Raw genomic sequence first — 20,916 nt, forward strand, 5'->3', positions numbered from 1 at the left:
GTCCTTATACTGCATGTTTTAGATCTTTCCACTACTACATTGTACAAGGGTTCTTCAAAAAAAAAAAAATCACTTTTTTAAACTCTATTTTATATATAAAAGTGCGGAAACTTTTTTTTTGAAGACCTCTCGTATAAGACAGAAACTACAGCTAAAGGTTTCACCTCCTGCTGGAGAACACTGGTACTGCAGATGGACCATATAACCTTATCATTTTCGAAGAGAACCAGTACCGCTGCCACTCTGTGGGTGGTGGGATCTGCTCGTATTAATGCATGGAGGGCTCCAAATCAGGGGTTTTCTGTAATTTATTTCCAAGGAATTATCTTTAAAATGTGATTTGTGATAGTAAAGCGTTGTCATTTAAGTTTCATTTCATTTCCACTAATAATAGGGGTTTTCTTAATATGTGATGGACAGGTGAGTCAAATATATAATTTAGTAAGAAATATATATATTTTTTTAAAGTGTTACAGGCAAAGAGCACTGTGTAACGAAGCAGCAGCTATAGTTTATCATCGTCATCGTGCTTTACCCTGTTTTTATTAAATACCGTAAATGTTTAATAAGCTTCTTTAAAGGCATTATAGCATAAAATGACGGAAATTGCAATCATAGCAACCAATTGGCTTTCATGTTTTTTCTTGTATAGTAAAGTTAAATATGATTTGTTACTCTGGTTCACACTGTGGACACAATCATTGGCCTTTGCACTAATTTTATTAATTCAATAAACAAATCCCAGTAGAGCAGAATGACATTAACTATAGTAGATGTGGAGTTATTGGTGACATGGTGGGCTATACTATGTGACTGTATTATATAGTTACATGTGTCTATTATAACAAGCAGAGACCACACAGCTTACATTAGCACAGACTGAGGTAATATCGTCATGGGTTATGCTTCACAATGTTGGCAAATGTTGTCAATATACAACCTATGGGAGATAGGATGACTGGAGAGAGTTGTAGCTTTCTTTGAAACAGTCATACATGCCTATAATATCTTCTAATTTGGCTTAAAAAGAAGTGTTACAAATGGAAAGAAGACTGAAAATGTGCTTTTCAGGATGACTGGTTCATAATATTGTCACAACTTCTGAAAAAAAGTCTGCTTATAATCTGACAGGTTAACTAGGTGTCCATATGTAGTACATAAGAACATATCTGGAGTCTAGCAGTACAAGGAAACGGGGTATGTTTTGCCTATAGAAGCCACCTAAGTTATTGCAGTAGAGCAGGATTTCCCAACCTGTGGTTAGTGTACCTCCAGGACAGGGATGTAGAAGGCCACACTTCATGTGGTCCATTATATAAGCCAACAGGCATGTCAGAAAAGCCTAGAAGAGCTTCCAAAACCCTGGTGCCCAACCTTCAACCCTCAGACCCCAGCGGTAAGTAATAGGAGTTAGAAAGGGACTGTAATGGCTGTCCGTCTCTAGTGGTCGTATATGTAACATGTCCCAAGTCTCATTCTGTCCCCTGCAGCTTGTCTCCAACCACACCAGTAGCATGTCCCCAGTCTCTATCCATCTCCTGTAATATTTCTGCTGTTCCTGATGGCCTTCATTAGTGTTGCATATACTGAATATTATATTCGACCCGTTGGTTATGTCGGGGGCCATATTGTAGGCCTCCTATACCTTATAAGGTGACAACCTCTAAAAGATCTGAAGCCAAGTGTGATATTTTAGGTACACTGGTTACTAGTCTTGGGATGTTCCCAACCTTGTTGTAGACGTTCATATGAAAGACTAATGGGACTTACGACTCACAAGATAAACTCTACAAAAAAATATACATTTTTTTAAATACTACATTTGCATAAAATATTGATTAAGGTCTATTATTTTTAATCTATACTCAGAATGAGTTGCCGGTATATGCACACATTTTGGATTCACTGGCAACAAATGTAAACACTTTCAGACCGGGGTTTGAAATTTACCAGACAAACTATAGCAAGATTGTAAACCACTGCTCTAGAGAGTGAAGGGGGCGATGTGACTGGTTGTTGTGGACAACACCCCAAAGTTTCCTTTATTAACACGGACCAAAATGTGTGTTTAGATAATCAGCCAACCTTTCTATACTGTATTTTCCCCTAACTGGGTTTTGGATCATTATGATGCCCACTCATATTTCTTTCTATTCTGAGAACCTGTATCTGTTCTAGTAAAGATGAAAGCAGTTATTATTTGAGTATAAAAACTGATATGAATGAGATTTTGGAGCTCCATTTAGGTTTTCTGGGAGATCAAACATTAATTCATATCAATGGGGGAATAACAATATATTTGTTACAGTGTGTGTATATTGAAGTGGTTCAAGTTGATGTCCAGCACATCACTTACACAGCTTTTTTTTCCCACTTTCTCCACAAGTACACACACCACAATGGACCAGACCAAGGCACAGGAAGTCCATAAAAGGTAGACCCAAAGTTAGCCAATCTAGGCTATTTAATTGCTACCAGCACTTAGAATTTCAGTTCAGCCTGATGGTGAGTATGGAGAACTGCTGTGATAGTTATAGTCAGGGCAGACCTTTTGCACTAGTCTGTAATCTGTGGTGTAAAAGGAGACATACACGCAAACAATCTTGAAAGGGTGTGAACATGTCCAAGCGACCTTGCTACGAGTTTGCTGCTGATGGCAGGTCTTTGACGGATCATGAGGACACAGACCTGTCTTAATTGCTTTATCCACTTTTTCAAACTCCACTCGGCAGTTGAAGATTTTTGATTCCTTTGCTTCGGCATACATCTGCTGCTCCAGATCAAAGTCGAGGACTTTGGATGGTGGAACAAGACTGACAGATACATTTCCCTGGCCAGTTGAGTTGTGAAGGAAGAAGACACTGAAGGATCCATTCCCATGGTCCACCACTTTCCCAGTGATGAGAAGATTAAGCTTTACAGTCTTGATATTGGAATAAAAGTCCCCCCAACCAAAGACTTTCTTTGCTCTTCCGGTTGACCTGAGCACAGACTGGCGTCGGACCCTTGCTGGAACTGGAGGTTCTTGATTGTGATCTATATCTGAAAGACTGTTCAGGACATCCCAAAATTCTGGGGTGTTAGAGAGAAGTTGAAGAACTGTAGAGTTTAACGGGTTGGAACTACGAGGCCGGGTTGGGGAGGAAGTTTTTTTCCGAGGGATTCGTGGTCTCGGCTGAGGCTTAGCTTCTGATTGATCTTCATCATCAGGATCACCAGGGGAGTCTTCCGGCCCACAGATCACCTAGGAATGATAAACAGATAGTAAATGTCTTCCATCAGAAAAAGCACAAATTAAATTTATAAGAAATATGTATTATTACTTTACTCAATTAGTTGTAATATTGAAACAATGTATGAAGCCTATGTTGAGAATGCCTAGCCAACAGACTGTACATCTGGTGGCTTACTTTTTTCACAGCTATTCCTTAAACATTTTCTGAGCCAGATATAAAAGTGAAAAGTACATCAAGTTGCAAAAAGAATCTTTGCTGAATCCCAAGACCTACTGTATACTATTGCTGACTTCAGCAGATATACAACATTTGGCTGCCTTTCTAACAACACTCACACAACATTTAACCAAATCTTTCCCAAGAGACCATTGACTATTGATCGCTATGAGGTGTGTGTAATCATATTGGGTCACGTTGGAGGAAATGGGTTATCTTGGAGGACTGGTTCATGTTAGAGGATCTGATTTATGTTGGAGGACTGGGTTATGCTGAAGGACCTAGAAATCCTAGTACAAAAAGAAATCCTCTAGCTTTAGCGTCTGAGTTTTAATTAAATCTCACAGTAGAGCTTTTTGAGCATTTTTTGGATGATTTATCAAACACATTGCTCATTACAACCAAACCACTTCCTTTTTTTCTGGCAGCTAAAAGTAGAAACCTCATTGATTGTTGTGGTCAACAAACTAGGTTGCCCCCACGTTTACACGTCAGCCCCTCTACCTTAGTTTCCATGCATCTTTTCTCATTTCCAGTTTTCCATTTCCCCTAGCATTTTCCAGTCTCCCTCCTCACTTTGTCTTTATTGATGGCCCCTTACCTGCAAAGCCCAAGTAGTAACAGATGCTGCCGCTGATAATTAGTGGTACTGAGTACTAATCAGTTTACCAGCTTAATGAGAGCTGAGTAATGTCCTGGCACCTGACTTGCGCCCCCCTGGGTATCACAATGTCAAAGAGGTTTTCGGAAAAAAAGACCACTACAAAATACGTAGTCCATAGTGAATTAACGGCCAATGTCAAAGAAACCACATTTGGCAGCAGAGGCCAGAGATAATGAACATCGGTGTGTTACACAGTCACCATAAACGGTCCCATACTGCACTTGTGCCATGAATAAGAAAACATACTGTAAGTGATAATTGTACATTCCACATATATAAACGTCATATAATTGTCCTGATGTTGAAAATGTAGAAACAGCTCAAACAGACATCTATTTCATAAGTATGCAGTTAGCAAAATCAGAACTCTTGGTCGGCATTCGTATTCCGGGTCCATAATGCAAAATGTACTGAAGACAGAGAATCAACATGACAGCTAGGCTACTAGTATTTTCACAAGGTTGTCAATAATGGCAGCTCATATATCATGTGGAGGCTACCATGGCTGACCTCTCTTCTTGAAATACTAGTTAACTTGAAGTTGCGCTGTGCGAATGGCTTTGGCGCCTTATGCAGTACTTACTTGGAGCATAAATTAAGATAAAGAGTTCTGACTTGACCCTCATTTTCTAAGGCATATGCTTGTTACAGGTTGCACCCAGACTGGTGGCCCTTATTTTTCTTAACTGCAGTTAGACAATACTGCTTGGTCACCTGCCTTCCCACATTCTGTAATTAACAATCAAGAAGCAACGCATGAATGAACTGTCCCTCTTCTGTCTGCATATTCCTTGTCAGTCATTGTGCAAGAGGCAGGGACTGATTGGCTTTCTACTAGTTTGAGTTCTAAAGTTTAAGAAATAATAACAAGCTGATATCAAGTCAGTTTCAGCTACTTGCACTTATTGCATTTAAAAATAAATGTAACTATGTTTTTAATGAATACATAACTGAATTAATTAATTTATATATTATATTAATATTTTTTATTGTTGCGTGCAATGCAACTTTAATGATCCTGTTGGTAGAATGACATTGTTTAATCACAAATGGCCTGTAAAAGAAAATCTAATATTTACCTTTGTTCTCTTGTAAGGCTACAGATGCTGTAGAAGATACTTGGTCCCTGGTGGGGGCCGTGGTTTTTCCCATAATCCGCTACGTCATTACTTTGTTCTTTAGTGGTATAGCAGCCAACTGGAGGAACCACAATTCCAAGCAGAGGACAAGGTCATGTTGTAAAATCTTCTCTCTCTTTTTAGGAACTGTGTGCTGCGTAACAGAAGCACCTCAAGAGATTGAAGATTTTACTGCCCGCCAACCAAAAAGTTAAGTATTAAAGTAGAAATTTAAGTCTTTTTTTTTAAATTTACAGATCTCCTCATATAAAAATAAAAATAAAAATCTCCACTTACCCTCTCCCTGCTCAAGCGCTGTCCCAAACTTCCTCCTCAGTCCAGCTTATAGGGAATACGCTCTTGCCTTACTTATTTTTTGGTATATAATTGTGATATTCAGGGATATTTATGGTCTGTAGATGTCCCTAGGGCAGGTTTTTTTTTCTTCAGGTTTAAAGCTTATAATTAAAGAGGACTAAGTATCCGGAGGGGGTTGTATAACGATTAGGTGGAGAATTTAGGCTAATTGTTATTCAGGGCGAATATAGTTGAAGGGACAGTTTCTGAGTTCAGATGTCCACTGCAAAAAACTGCCACTAGACTGGACTTGTGATGATATAACAGTCAGCAATGGTCGTCCTCCCAATAGTCAAGGATGCTTACTAAGCTTTCTCTAAACCCAGAAAGGGTACACAACACTATAATACAGAAAACATCAACATCTGTCACACATTCTGATTACAGAAAATATAGTGTCATATCCATTATAAGCTGCAATCACTTTGCGACATCAAATGCCAAGAATGAAGTAGAACCTATATACTGCCAGTGCATATCCTATCAAGGATTGCTTAACAACAAGTTAGCAGGTACCCCAAATGCCCATAGCCGATATACCAACATAGTTATAGTACTAGTCTATCCAAGACAAGGTCTACAGGAGAGAGGCCAGGGGTATCTAACCAGGGTGACCGCATTGTATCAAACTTGCCAGAGCGTCCTTTATGTTGGAAGATAAACCTCTATGTTGGAAGATAAACTTCTTCAACCGTAGAGTGTCCCCCATCTGAGCTATCCATTCTGTCACCGTTGGAGGGTTAGCTGCCATCCAATGTCTAAGGATGAGCTTGCGAGCCTGAAACAAGGCTCTAGCAATAGCCTGCTTTGGATGATCATCAATTAGGAAGTCATCCAAAATACCCAATATACATGGTTTAGGTTCGGTCGGTACAGTGACCTGGAAAACTTTATTGACAGTAGTCAGAACTCCTGTCCAATATAAATGCAGCTTGGGACAGTGCCATAACAAATGAAAAAAATTCCCATGGTCCCTCAGACATCTGCGGCATTCCCATCTCACCCCATCCTGAACAGTCGAGCTGGTGTGAAGTATATCTGCAGTACAATGAATAGCTGAGACGGGCGTTGAACCACATTTAGGGAGCACATCTGGACCGCCTGCAGGGCCTCCTGCCACTGTTCATCCTCAAAAGGGTCCTACATGCCTCTCCCACTTACTTGCCACCCCCAGGGAAAATCTGTCTAGGAAGACTGATAGAAACAGGGAGTAGCATCTGGAGATAAAGCCCTTAAAGTAAGTCAAATGCCATCTTTTAACATTTTGAGCTGCTTCATTAGTTATTATAGTGGCTCAATAACATGTTGGGGACCAAGCATATGATGTGTAACACTTCCTATCCTAATATCTAACTTCACCGACCAAGGTTTAGAATCCCAGAAGATCTCTTGTTTGCCCACAGCTATTCTATTCTAAACCAAGCCATCTATTATTTTTCTTGTAGGAGATCTGGATTCCAAGGTGACCAGGATACAATGATGCAAGGGGTAAAGCCTTTTGAGACTGTATTTCATCTCATGAAATCCACAGCCAAAGTCTCTAGGGCAGTGGTTCTCAACCTTTCTAGTGTCGTGACCCCTTGATAACATTTCCCAAATTGTGGGGACCCCTAACAGTAAAATTATGCTGGCAGGATTTGGAATGAGTGGCAGTGTTGGTGGGGGGGGTGGGATGAGTGGCAGTGCTGGGGAGAGTTCTGATCAGCACACGTAGGTGCTCTTGATCAAGGTCATCTGCTGATCTGAGAACTGTAGTGGGGACTTTTTATGGCAACTATAATCACAGGTAGTGTTACTCACTGTGTCTCTGGCTTCACTGTGTCTCTCGGAATTTGTGGTGTCTCACAGCAGTGACACCTATGCCAAAATCAGGAGATAGGGTCTCCTTCAGCCCCTCCCACTTCACATTCCTCACCAGTCAGCTGACCTCTAGTCTCTGCCCCCCACCCATGCCGTGAACTGAATGGGCGGCTGAAAAGAGGCTGGGTGGGCGGCCGAGGGATCCAGGAATAGCCCAGCTGAGTTGCCACAGGCTTCAGGGACAGCCCTGCTGGGCGGTCGCAAAAAGGTTGGGAGAGCAGTGCAGGCTTCAGGATTCGGTGACCCATGGCAAATTGTCATTCAACCCCCAAGGGGGTCCCGACCTCCAGGTTGAGAACCACTGCTCTAGGGTATATGAAAGACAAGTGTTTATTGGGCACGATACAAAAATGAGTAGTCAACACGTTTTGGGGGCTCAAAACCCACCTTTCTCTGGGTTTATGTATAGATGGATTCAAGGATGTATTGGAAACAAAAAAGAGGAATGACTGGGATATTATACTGATTGGGTGACAATTCATATGATATCCTGGTCACTTCACTTTGGTGTCCAGTACATACTTCAACCTATATCTACATGAAGTCCTAAAGAACGGGGAGTTCTGGTCTCCCGAAACGAGTTGAATACCCACTTTTGTATTGTATTTAATAAGCGCGCTACAGTACTGGACGTATTCAATGGATGTGGCACTTTCTTCTTTTGCATACCCCATAGACTCCTATTATTTTGAGAACCAATATGAAGCTGCGAGTTGAACACCTGTAAGCTCCATATACAAAGGGAATGGTTGAATAGTCAACATGTTCTTCAAAGGACTATGTAGTATAGTAGGCAGTAAAGCAATAATTTTATAATTTTTTTTTTTTTTACATCTACTCAGAATGGAAAGATAAGCCTTCCTGCTCAATACTCAATTTTCAGCCTCTTTTCACTCCTCTCTGGCTCCTAAAGAAGAAATTTAGTCCAGAAGTATCATGAAAAAAAAAAGAAAGTATCTCAGATTTATTTTGCTTCTTTACATTTCCCCAGTATCTAAGATCTCTTCAAGGCATCCTAGCAAAACTTTTTTTCACAATATTTTATGCTTTCACTCTTTATTTTGAAAATAGTTTTGTGCCAGTGTGAGGCCCTGCCACTGTGAAAATTGAAATATAAGTGACACAGGGTTTAAAGGTACGCCATGGGCTCAGGAATATTGATTCTGAACTGAGAAATGTGTTTTTTCTGTTTCAATTGTTTTGATGAATTTTCAATGAAAAAAGTAATACAAAACAATTCACTTGTACAATGCTGAGCTGTCAGGAGGTAATGGAAACCAACAATAAGATCAAGATCAAATGGACAATAATACAGTCTAAGAGCCGGTTCACACTTCGGCGGCACGACTTTGGGGGTGACTCTGCAAGTCGTCCTGAAGACGACTTCAGAGGCGATTAGCAAAATGACTTCTGTATAGAAGTCAATGCAAATCGCCCCGAGCTGCCCCCAAAGTCGTACAAGGACTTTTTTCTAAGTCGGAGCGACTTGCGTCGTTCCTATTAGAACTGTTCTATTGCATAGAATGGGACGCGACTCGTCAGGTGGCTGAGCCGCCTGACGAGTCGCCCCAGTGTGAACCGGCTCTCACGTCACAGTCCAGCATGGATATTAGCAGGAAGGTAAACAAAGGAGAGTCTGCAGGTGCATTAGGCCGACTGACAGACTGAGAGTGCAGGTGCACACAGGCCTTATAAAAAAGGACCAGTTCATAGTGCAGCTCCCATTAGAAGACAGATGTACTCCACCCAAGAGATATCACTCCATGCTGGAGGAGAGATTACTTGTCCATAGGACAAGAGTCAAGACTTTAAGTGGATCTGGAAGACTGAGGGAGCCCAAGATGACTAGGTGAGCCCAGGGGACTCAAGAAATCTAGAGGCCTCAGAAGAGCAAGAGGGGAATCCTTATTGAGCGGGCATGGAGTGGGCCCTTGCTGTAAGGTGCTACAACCAAAAAGCCTGAGAGAGCCAGGAAAGCTGGGAAAATTGATTGAACACAGAGGTACTGTGTAAGAAGGTCCAGCCAAAAGTCAAGGTTAAGGCCTAAATAGTGGTGCTGCTGAAGACAAAACGAGTTGGCTCAGTATTTTACCATTACTTGCTATGATAGTGAGAATCCCCTTCGTGGGCAACTCTTTTTACTCGAACTGTCTTTGTGTTTGTCTTTTTAATAAAAAGTGAACCAACAGACCCCAAACTACAGCTCGGACTGGCATGGACTCACTAAAATTGCATCTACTGAGCTAGCAATCCCCCAATATTACAGTATGAAATAGGTAAAACCCCTATCTGTTTTTTTGGGGGGTTTTTGTTTTGCCATATGTGTCCATTGGAGAGATTTCACTTCCTGTCCTGTAGACACAACAGGAAGTAAAAGGAGATCTCTACAAAGTGATCCTTGTTCTGGTAACAACTATCCTGGTAGATAGTTGTCACCAGAACAAGTGTCATCCCCATTGGACACTTTCTGCCCCTCTGTTCAAGTGGCAATTTGAAATTTTGGATTTCCCATCACTTTTTGTCTTGGTAATAATGGTCACATCGGACAGTTAATCAGGTACCCTGACCATTTCCTGTTACACCTGGGTGCATGTAAAATGCAGCAAACTGGGGCTGGTACTGATATTGGGTATTTCAAAGTCGAGGCTGGTTGGTGCCCGGTTTCCGTCTTGGATCTACTCATGACCCATTTGTCCGATAGACCCAGGGATAGTCCTCCTTTGCCATTTAACGAGGCACCTCTCACCTCGGCACTTTTCATTATGCACTGCCGCATCCTCTTAGGGAATCTGGGGTTGAATCCCAAGTCTTACTCTGTTTATTCTTTCAGGATAGGGGCAGCTTCTGCCGCCTCGCTCCCTGTTCACGTCATCAAAAGTTTAGGCAGGTGGAGGTCATCATGCTACTCCAAGTACATCCCGGAACCACTCATGGAGATGTCTCAAGCATTTGTTGATTTGGCTGATTAGTTATTATTTTGTTTCAATAAACCTCCTGCATATTCATACTACCGTCTTTTGTTTTTGCCTCCTTTTAGGCATACTGACCTTGTGACCAGGGTACACCCCAGGTCACCTTTCCAGCTTTATTCTGTTTGAGTGAGTGAGTGAAAAACTTATATAGCGCTACACATGCGAACTGAATCGCCTCTGGGCGCTTGTTTGACCATTTCTCCTTTGAGCTCAGAGGAGGTGGGTTTTGATCTTTCTCCTAAAGGCCAAGTGGTTCTCCTCCAACCGAATGGAGGTTGGTAAAGTGTTCCAAAGTCGAGGGCCTTGGACAGCAAATCTTCTTTCTCCTTTGGACTTGTATCTGGTTTTGGGGATTTGGAGTAGATTTTGGTTGGAGGATCGCAACACGCGATTGGAGTTGTAGGCTTTTATTTTTTCGCATAGATATTGGGGGGCATTTCCCCAAATACAGTTATGCGCTAGACAGAGTGCTTTGAAAGTGATTCTGTCTTTCACTGGTAGCCAGTGAAGGCTTCTTAGTGATGGGGAGATTGATTCCCATGTTTTTTTCCCAGTCACAAGTCTGGCGGCCGTATTCTGAATGACCTGCAGGCGAGTGATTTGGTACTTTGGGAGTCCGAGGTAGAGGGCATTTGCATAGTCCAGCCTGGAGTTAACAATTGTTCCCACCACGACTGCTATGTCCTCTTTAGGAATACATGGAATAAGTCTGCGTAGTAGGCGTTTCCTTCCTCTAGTTACCACAAGAGTCTCTGAGTACAAATAGGTAGAAAGAGAACAGTTTTAAAAAGGGACACAGACAGCAATAAAAACCGGCTGGGGTTCTAACACCTCGCCATTCTACCCAAATTTAAAATAAAACTTTTGGCTTTGGATGCACTTTAAGGTTTAGGATCCCAGCCATGGGTGTTTAAAGAAGAGCGGTGAGCAGTTTTACAGTACAACCGATTTCGGGGGCCACCTCATTTTCATGTTTCCCTGTATCCATATATCTTTATTCTAACTAGCAACATGAGAAAATTACGTTTTAAAAGATTAATGATCGCTCCCTTTTTTTGCTGTGCTGTATAGTAGGTGTAGAACAGACTCATCAATTCTAAAACCACTTATCCATTTTTTTTTTAAAACAAAAGGTATGGCTCTAAATAGTCAAGCTTCTCATTTGGGCTTGTACCTAATGCTCTTGTGAGTGTACAGAGCGTAAGCTCTGTGGGCTTGGATGTGCAAGACAGGCTATTAATGGTCTGAGAGCTGAAAGGGGTTAATTTTAAACAAAGAAGGGGGGGGGGATAACCATGGAGACAGATACAAGGGGGCAGCTGGTGAATGATCTGGGCCCATTGGGACTTGGGTTGAGTGAGAACAACACATGGCTATACAACGATGCTACAAGGTAATCCGGCAATCAACAATGCAGTGCATATAAAACACATTACACCGAAGAGCAGTTCAGACTGATAAAGCACCACTGACAACAACATACAAGATAGTAATAAGCTATGATAGCCATTCTGGAATGAAGACAGACAGATGAGCCAGCGAAGGCAGCCTGGCACACATTAATGCACAGTCACAAAATAATACAGATGTACAACCTTGCATATGAATGCATAATATAGAAAATACATGCATGAGCTCAACGCGGCGCATGATCATAACCTATAAATTCTAATAACGCCATAAATTGCCACATCAAATGGCAGCTCGGTACTGTGAGCTAATGGCGGAAAAAAAAAGAAGAAGCTCAAAACCTAAAATAACATTTGACTCGGAACTAAGACGGGAGATTAATGTAAAGTAACAAAAGTGCTCATCTATTTAATTGTACGTATTTAAAGTGTAATAAATATTCTGTTTTCTCTGCTGCTACTTTTAAGTTGTTTAATAGCAGGTGAATAAATAAAATGTAATAAAACGGGAAAATGCACTATATCAAATAATAAGACTAAGCTGCTTATTTAATGGCGTCAGCATAAATAATATAATAAAATCATAAAATAAATAGCATTACATGACTGCTTATTAAAATTAGGTAGCGCAGAGGGTGGTAATGAATGTAAAGTGCAATATCCCATAGCCACCCAGCTGGCGCAGAAGCTTAGGTTGATCATACAAGCCCCAGTATAGGTGGAGGGGGTCAATGTGGCACCTATGAAAAGCAATTTAAAGGCCAAAAAATGTTATTTTGGTGTCGGGGACGTTTTCTTCATCTCTTCAGACAAGATGGTTGAATAAACAAGATATCACAGGGAATCATTGGTTTTCACATGTCATGCGACTTGAGCTCCTAATGTCAGAGCTTTTGTTGTACAAGTGTTGACCCGACCTCAAACCCACCATCATGGGCAAGACCAAAGAGCTGTCAAAGGACATTAGGGACAATATTGTAGATCTGCACAAGGCTGGAATAGGCCAAAAGACCTTAAACTCGAAGCTTGGTGAGAAGGAGAAATTGTAACGATTATTCGCAAATAAGAATACGAAATAACCATCAATCGTTCTTGGTCTGGAACTCCATGCAAGATTTCACCTCATGGGGTAAGGATGATCATATGAAAAGTGAGGGATCAGCCCAGAACTAACAGGAGGAACTTGTGATGATCTCCAAGGGAGTTGGGCCCACAGTCACCAAACAAACCATTGGTAATCGAAATTCTGCAGCACCCTCGCGCTCCCCCTCCCCAAGAAAGCACATGTACAGGCCCATCTGAAGTTTGCCAATGAATATCTAAATGATTCAGAGAAGGAATGGGTGAAAGTTCTGTGGTCAGATGAGACCAAAATTGAGCTCTCTGGCATTAACTTGACTTGCCGTGTTTGGAGGAAGAAAAATGCTGACTATGACCCTAAGAACATCATCTCTACAGTCAAGCATGGATTTGGAAACTCTGGGCCAGATTCACATAGAACAGCGGCGGCGTAACGTATCGTAAATACGTTACACCGCCGCAATTTTTCATCGCAAGTGCCTGATTCACCAAGCACTTGCGATGAAAACCTACGCCGGCGGCCTCAGGCGCAAGGCGGGCCAATTTAAATGGGCGTGTGCCATTTAAATTAGGCGCGCTCCCACGCCGGACCTACTGCGCAAGCTCCGTTTCCGAACTCCCGTCGTGCATTGCGCGCCGTGACGTCATTTTTCGAATGGCGACGCGCGTAGCGTAATTCCGTATTCCCGGACGGCTTACGCAAACAACGTTAAATTTTCAATTTCGACGCGGGAACGACGGCCATACTTTAGACAGCAATACGATTGCTGACTAAAGTTAGGGCACCAAAAACGACGACTAACTTTGCGACCGGAAACTATACTAGCGGCGACGTAGCGAATGCGGAAAACCGTTGTGGATCCGCCGTAACTCCTAATTTGCATACCCAACGCTGGTTTACGACGCAAACTCCCCCCAGCGGCGGCCACGGTACTGCATCCTAAGATCCGACAGTGTAAATCAATTACACCTGTCGGATCTTAGGGATATCTATGCGTAACTGATTCTATGAATCAGTCGCATAGATAGAAACAGAGATACGCCGTCGTATCTGCTCTGTGAATCTGGCCCATTATGCTTTGGGGTTGTTTTTCTGCTAAAGGTACAGGCTGACTTTGCCACATTAAGAAGCCAATGGGCGGGGCCGTGTATTGTAAAATCTTGGATCAGAACTTTCTTCCCTCAATCAGAACACTGAAGATGGGTCGTGGATTGGTCTTCCAGCATGACAACGACCCAAAAAATACCGCCAAGACAAAAAAGGGGTTGCTCAAGAAAAAGCACATTAAGGTCATGGAGTTGGCTAGCCAGTCATCAGACCTTAATCCTCTAGAAAATCTGAAAGCTGAAACTTCAAGTTGCCAAGCGACAGCTAAGAAACCTTAAGGATCAGAGCAGATCTGTAAAGAAGAGCGGACCAAAATCCCTCCTGAGATATGTGTAAACCTGGTAACCAACTATAAGAAACGTCTTACCTCTGTGCTTCCCAACAAGGGTTTCTCCACCAAGTACTAAAGCCCTGTACACACGATCGGTCCATCCGATGAAAATGGTCTGAAGGACCGTTGTCATCGGTTAACCGATGAAGCTGACTGATGGTCCATCGCGCCTACACACCATTGGTTAAAAAAACGATCGTGTCAGAACGCGGTGACATAAAACACAACGACGTGCTGAAAAAAACGAAGTTCAATGCTTCCAAGCATGCGTTGACTTGATTCTGAGCATGCGTGGATTTTTAACCGATGGTTGTGCCTACTAACGATCGTTTTTTTTCTATCGGTTAGGAATCAATCGGTTAAATTTAAAACAAGTTGGCTTTTTTTTAACCGATGGATAAATAACCGATGGCGCCCACACACGATCGGTTTGGACCGATGAAAACGGTCCATCAGACCGTTCTCATCGGTTTAACTAATCGTGTGTACGGGGCCTAAGTCATGTTTTGCTTGGGGATCAAATACTTATTGAAAGGGACCTCCCCACAAATCCCTAAAAAGGAAAATTGTGGGAAAGAAAAGGGGATTTTTAGATGCCAGATACAGTACTAACTACTATTACATGTCGATGTAATGTGCATTAATGATTTCATATATGTTTTTCAACTTTGTATATATAAAATTTGAATTAATCTTTTAAATGTATATTGTAGTAGTTGATACTGTATTTGGCATCTAAAAACCCCCTTTTCTTTCCCACAATCTCCCTTTTTAGGGAATTGCAGGGAGGCCCTTTCAGAACACTCCATTTATTGTAGGGGATTGTGCCATTTTTTGATAATAGGCTCCCTTTTCACCCAATCATAGATCAAATATGTATTTTACTCACTGAACTGCAACTAAATTTATAACATTTGTATTATATGTTTTTTTTTTCTGGTTGATATTCTGTCTCTCTATCATTTAAAATACACCTATGATAATAATTATAGCCCCTTCATTTCTTTGTAAGTGGGCAAACTTACAAAATCAGCAGGGGATCCAATACTTATTTTCCCCACTGTGGATACATTTCATTCTGATTGGTTGAAGTGGATTACTGCACTTTACAACTAAAAGGGTAATGTGAAGCAACAAGTGAACCCAGTCAATACTAGCACTATGCAACAAACACTGCAAGTTTGCTAAATAAAAATAAAATAAAAATGAAAGTCAATTTCCTATCCTGCCACCCCTCACCCTTTCACCAAAAAAAAAAAAATTCCAAAAAATCCCTCACTGGTGCTTCTTTTGGGAGTGCAGACCAGTGGCCCATCGTTGAATTCTGAGACTGCAACTGACTATTTTTGTTGATGTGACTTTTTTTTATGATGTGATCACGCCACTGAAGTCTCCTGAAGCCTTGCAGTACCCTACTTAGCTTAGTTCTCTATAATCCATTGGAGTCAGGATTCAGAGTGCACCACACAGGGTCACTAAGCGTAAGAGTGTATCTAAACCACTTTTGATCTACAGAAATCAAGCAATCTACCACTCATGAGCTTGATTGACCACTAAAATTCACTCGCTTTAACTGACAATTGCACGGCTATTGCTCTGCAAATCACAGCGAGGTTAGCGCTATGTATATTGGTGAAGTACTGCTTAGCCCTACCCCCATTGAAAACGTCAGATGATGACGAAACGCGTCTGGGAAGGACAGGCAGTATCGTCACCACGTTGAGGAGGAAGGGCTCCGTTTTACTTGCCGGCCGGCTTGTTCTGATTTTAAATTTATGCTGTTTTACTGCGATGTTTGTAAGTACCTTCTAACCGTACTTTATTAAAACTTTTTACTACTGAATTACGCTATGGTGCATCCTTCTTCTGTTTCCTAACTCTGCATATGGGAGAGTGTCATCTAGCGGATTCCTGAGTGCTGCTTCCCCCATTGTGATCTGGTGGATTAACCACTAGAGTACCGGGCCATCGTCAAATGACGGCTCCACGGTTACTCTGAAAATTCAACAGGACGTCATATGACGTCCTGTATTCTTGCGGCCACTGGGGGGCGCGCGAGCGCGCCCGCGGCCGCGCGCGCGCCCGGCGCGTCCCCGAGATGCCGATGCGCGTGCCTGGCGGTCGCGATGTCCGCCAGGCACTCGGAATCGGTGGCTACAGGGACAAGACGTGGAGCTCTGTGTGTAAACACAGAGCTCCACGTCCTGTCAGGGAAGAGAGGAGACCGATCTGTGTCCCTTGTACATAGGGACATAGATCGGTCACCTCCCCCAGTCACCCCCCTTCCCCCACAGTTAGAACACAATTTAGGTATACATATTAACCCCTCCCTCACCCCCTAGTGTTAACCCCTTGAATGCCAGTCACATTTATACAGTAATTAGTGCATATTTATCGCATTAATCGCTGTATAAATGTGAATGGCGCCAAAAACGTGTCAAAAGTGTCCGATGTGTTCGCCGCAATGTCACGGTGACAGTAAAAAAAATCGCAAATCGCCGCCAATACTAGTAAAAAAATTAATAAAATAAAAATGCCATAAATCTATCAGCTATTTTGTAAACGCTATAACTTTTGCGCAAACCAATCAATATATGATCATTGCGATTTTTTTTACCAAAAATATGTAGAAGAATACATATCGGCCTAAACTGAGGAAAAAAAAACGTTTTTTTTAAAAAAAATTGTGATATTTATTAAATAAAAAAGTAAAAAATAGTGGTTTTTTTTTTAAATTGTCACTCTTCTTTTGTTTATAGCGCAAAAAATAAAAACCGCAGAGGTGATCAAATACCACCAAAAGAAAGCTCTATTTGTGGGAACAAAATGATAAAAAAATTGTTTGGGTACAGTGTAGCACGACCGCGCAATTGTCATTCAAAGTGTGACAGTGCTGAAAGCTGAAAATTGGCTTGGGCAGGAAGGGGCGTAAGTGCCCAGTATGGAAGTGGTTAAAGGCCGCGGCTGGGTTATAGCCAAATGCACAATTGGCTTACCCTCTGGTAAGCAGCCCCTTTTTACTGGTGAAGGGATCACTTCAGTCAAGGTTTTCTCACTTAGCGGTGGTCTGTCAAGGATTATTTGCATGAGTGTGTCTGCTGGAGGATTCGTTTTAACCATTTCCTTGCTGTCTAAACATTCACTGTGGACTGTTGAATCTATTTTACATGAACTGATTTCACCGTTCTAGGGGTCATTCCTTATTTGTTTTTGTTGTTTTTCTAATTGCGTGGTCGTATTTTTTTTTTATTATTTTTTTTTTATTGTGACTGCAACATTATGGTGGACACTTCGGACACTTTTGACACATTTTTGGGACCATTTACATTTATTCAGCGAGCAGTACTATAAATATGCATTGATTACTGTATACATGTGACTGGCAGGAAAGGGGTTAACACTAGGGGGCGAGGAAGGGGTTAAATTTCCCTACTAGTGATTCTAACTGTGGGGGGAGGGGACTGACTGGGGGAGGTGACCGATTTGTGTCCAAGGGACACAGCATCGGTCTCCTCTCCCTGACAGGACGTAGATCTCTGTTTTACACACAAAGATCCACGTCCTTGTCTGTGTAACGGGCGATCGCGGGTACCTGGCGGACATCACGGCCGCCAGGCACGCGCATCGGCACCTCGTGACGCGCCGGGCACACGCGTGCCCCCCCAGTGGCAGGAGGAGCCGAGGACATCAATAGATGTCCTCCCGACATTGTAGAGCCACCTTGTGACCGTCAATGTACAATGGCCGGGGCTCCAAGTAGTTAAATACTGATTTTAAATATTAAATTCAATGGAAATTGAAGTTTAGTAATAATTTAAAAGCAATGGCAATTTCATCAAAAGCAATCAGATTTTTCTCCTCTGTTTAATCGGGGCTTACTTAAAGTACATGACCAGCTTGCCTTTTTAAAACCCAATTCTGGTCCCCCGCTGCATTCCCACTATGTGTTTTGCTTTTCTGGATTGGCTTGAATGATGTAGAGAACTGTGCTAATGTGATCACATCAGTGTCACTCTCTGCACCATTATTAGGTAAACGAAGGGTGCTATGATAATCCCCCTGAGGGGCTTTGACCAGGATGCCCTGCACTTACAATATTTCCTCAATCTTCCAGGTTGAGTGACATTAAGGATCATTCAGCCGAGAAGACTGAGGACATCTTGTGGAGCAAAAAAGAACTGCAGGGGACAGCAATAGATTGAAAATTAACACTGTGAGCCATTAGTTTTTAACACATGCTAAGGGGCTATTTTTTATTTAAAAAAAGGTGGCATTTGGGCTTTAAATAACCTAACAATACAGTCTTGTATTAAAAGACACAGCCTGTGACAATAGCTGCTTAACCACTAGCCTACCGCCCGCCGTCATATGACGGCGGGACAATGAGGCTCTCGTTCTGTGCGAACATCATACGATATCTTCGCCTTCCCGAGCCACTAGGGGGGCGCATGCGCAGCCGCGTCACTGGGGACCCGAAGCATGTGCCCGGCGGCCGCAACGACCGCCGGGCACCCGCAATTGCCCAGTAACTGAGCAGGAACGTTGATCTGTGTGTGTAAAACACACAGATTCACGTCCTGTTAGGGAGAGGAGACCCGTGTGTCCCTTGTACATAGGGACACCGATTGGTCACCTCCCCCAGTCAGTCCCCTCCCCCCCACAGTAAGAATCATTCCCTAGGGATCACATTTAACCCCTTGATCGCCCCCTAGTGTTAACCCCTTCCTTGCCAGTGATATTTATACAGTAATCAATGCGTTTTTATGGCAGGGATCGCTGTATAAAGATGAATGGTCCCAAAAATGTGTCAAAAGTGTCCCATGTGTCCGCCGCAATATCGCAGTCACGATAAAAATCGCAGATCACTGCCATTACTAGTAAAAAAAATAATAATATTAATGCTATAAATCTAACCCCTATTTTGTAGCCGCTATAACCTTTGCGCAAACCAATCAATATACGCTTATTGCGTTTTTTTTTAACCAAAAATATGTAGAAAAATACGCATCGGCCTAAACTGAGGAAAAAATTTTTTTAAAAAAAAAATTGGATATTTATTATAGCAAAAAGGAAAAAATATTGGCCCAGATTCTCAAAGACTTACGACGGCGTATCTCCAGATACGCCGTCGTAAGTCCGAATGGGCGCCGTCGTATCTATGCGCCTGATTCATAGAATCAGTTATGCATAAATTCTGCCAAGATACGAGCAGCGTAAGTCTCCTACGCCGCCGTATCTTGGGGTGCATATTTACGCTGGCCGCTAGGTGGCGTTTCCGTTGATTTACGCGTCGAATATGTAAATGAGCAAGATCCGCCGATTCACGAACGTACGTACGCCCGTCGCAATTAGTTACGCCGTTAACGTAAGACATACGCCGGCGTAAAGATAAAGCTGGTCTCTAGGTGGCGCAGCCCATGCAAGGTATGGACGTCGGAACAAGCGTATCATTTTACGTCGTTTACGTAAGTCGTACGCGAATGGGGCTGTGCGTAGGTTACGTTGACGTCACAGGCATTGAGCCGGCGTATCTTTGGGCGTAAATACTGCGTGATACTGAGCATGTGGGTGCATGCGCCGTTCGTTCGGCCATGCATCTACATGGGGTCACGCTTAATTTAAATACAACACGCCCACGACCTGCCTACTTTGAAATACGCGCGCTTACGCTGGCCCATTTACGCCACTCCGTCGTAACTTAGGACGCAAGTGCTTTGTGAATACAGCACTTGCCTCTCTAAGTTGCGGCGGCGTAGCGTAAATAAGATACGCTACGCCCGCACATAGTTACGCCGCCCTACGTGAATCTAGGCCACTGTGTTTTTTCAAACTTGTCCCTCTTCTTTTGTTTATAGCGCAAGAACTAAAAACCGCAGAGGTGATCAAATACCACCAAAAGAAAGCTCTAGTTGTGGGGGGAAAATTATTAAAATGTCATTTGGGTACAGTGTTGCATGATCGCGCAATTGTCATTCAAAGTGTGACAGTGCTGAAAGCTGAAAAATGGCTTGGGCAGGAAGGGGGTGAAAGTGCCCGGTATTGAGGTGGTTAATAGTTCTGGGTAAAAACAACAAACATTTTTTGTGCACTATATGGAAACAAAGACAATGCACATCCTGCAGAAGAGATGTACAGTATTCGCCTACACCTACAGTGATAACAGGAAGAATTATACAGCTTCATGATGGAAGGCTGCTCAAAGAACACACAATTACAAAATGGCAGTTTCAGTAGAGGGTAGCATCTGTTAAATGAGCCCACAAATCCATAGAGACGCTGAAATTGTATACAAGAGCTATGCAATGAAATGGATTTAATCAGTCAGAAGATAGTAAGCTGGTCCTGTATGAGGCAGGACACTGGTCTTGTATTGAGAAGAAGACCGGTCTTGTATAGCACAGAGCATAGGTCCTGTATTGGGTATAACACTGGCCTTATATGGAGCAGAGACCCGGTCATGTACAGTGCAGAGCACCATTACTGTATAGGGTAGAGCACTGGCCTTGTATAGGGAAGAGCTCTGGTCTTGTACGGGACAGAGCATTGGTCCTGTATGGGGCACAGC

At 42.5% G+C, this 20,916-nt stretch overlaps 1 protein-coding gene across 1 annotated transcript in view; it reads right to left on the bottom strand.

The window, feature by feature from the left end:
* Positions 1-701: 701 nt before the first annotated feature.
* NXPH3 (neurexophilin 3) overlaps positions 702-20,916 on the bottom strand; it is a 31,792-nt gene continuing 11,577 nt past the window's right edge. The window contains exon 2 of the mRNA XM_040329793.1: positions 702-3,244. Coding sequence (XP_040185727.1) covers positions 2,495-3,244 — 750 coding nt within the window. The 3' untranslated portion in view covers positions 702-2,494. The remainder of the gene's footprint in view (positions 3,245-20,916) is intronic.

This window comes from Rana temporaria, chromosome 12 (assembly GCF_905171775.1).
Source record: "Rana temporaria chromosome 12, aRanTem1.1, whole genome shotgun sequence".
In the NCBI taxonomy this organism is placed as follows: Eukaryota; Metazoa; Chordata; class Amphibia; order Anura; family Ranidae; genus Rana; species Rana temporaria.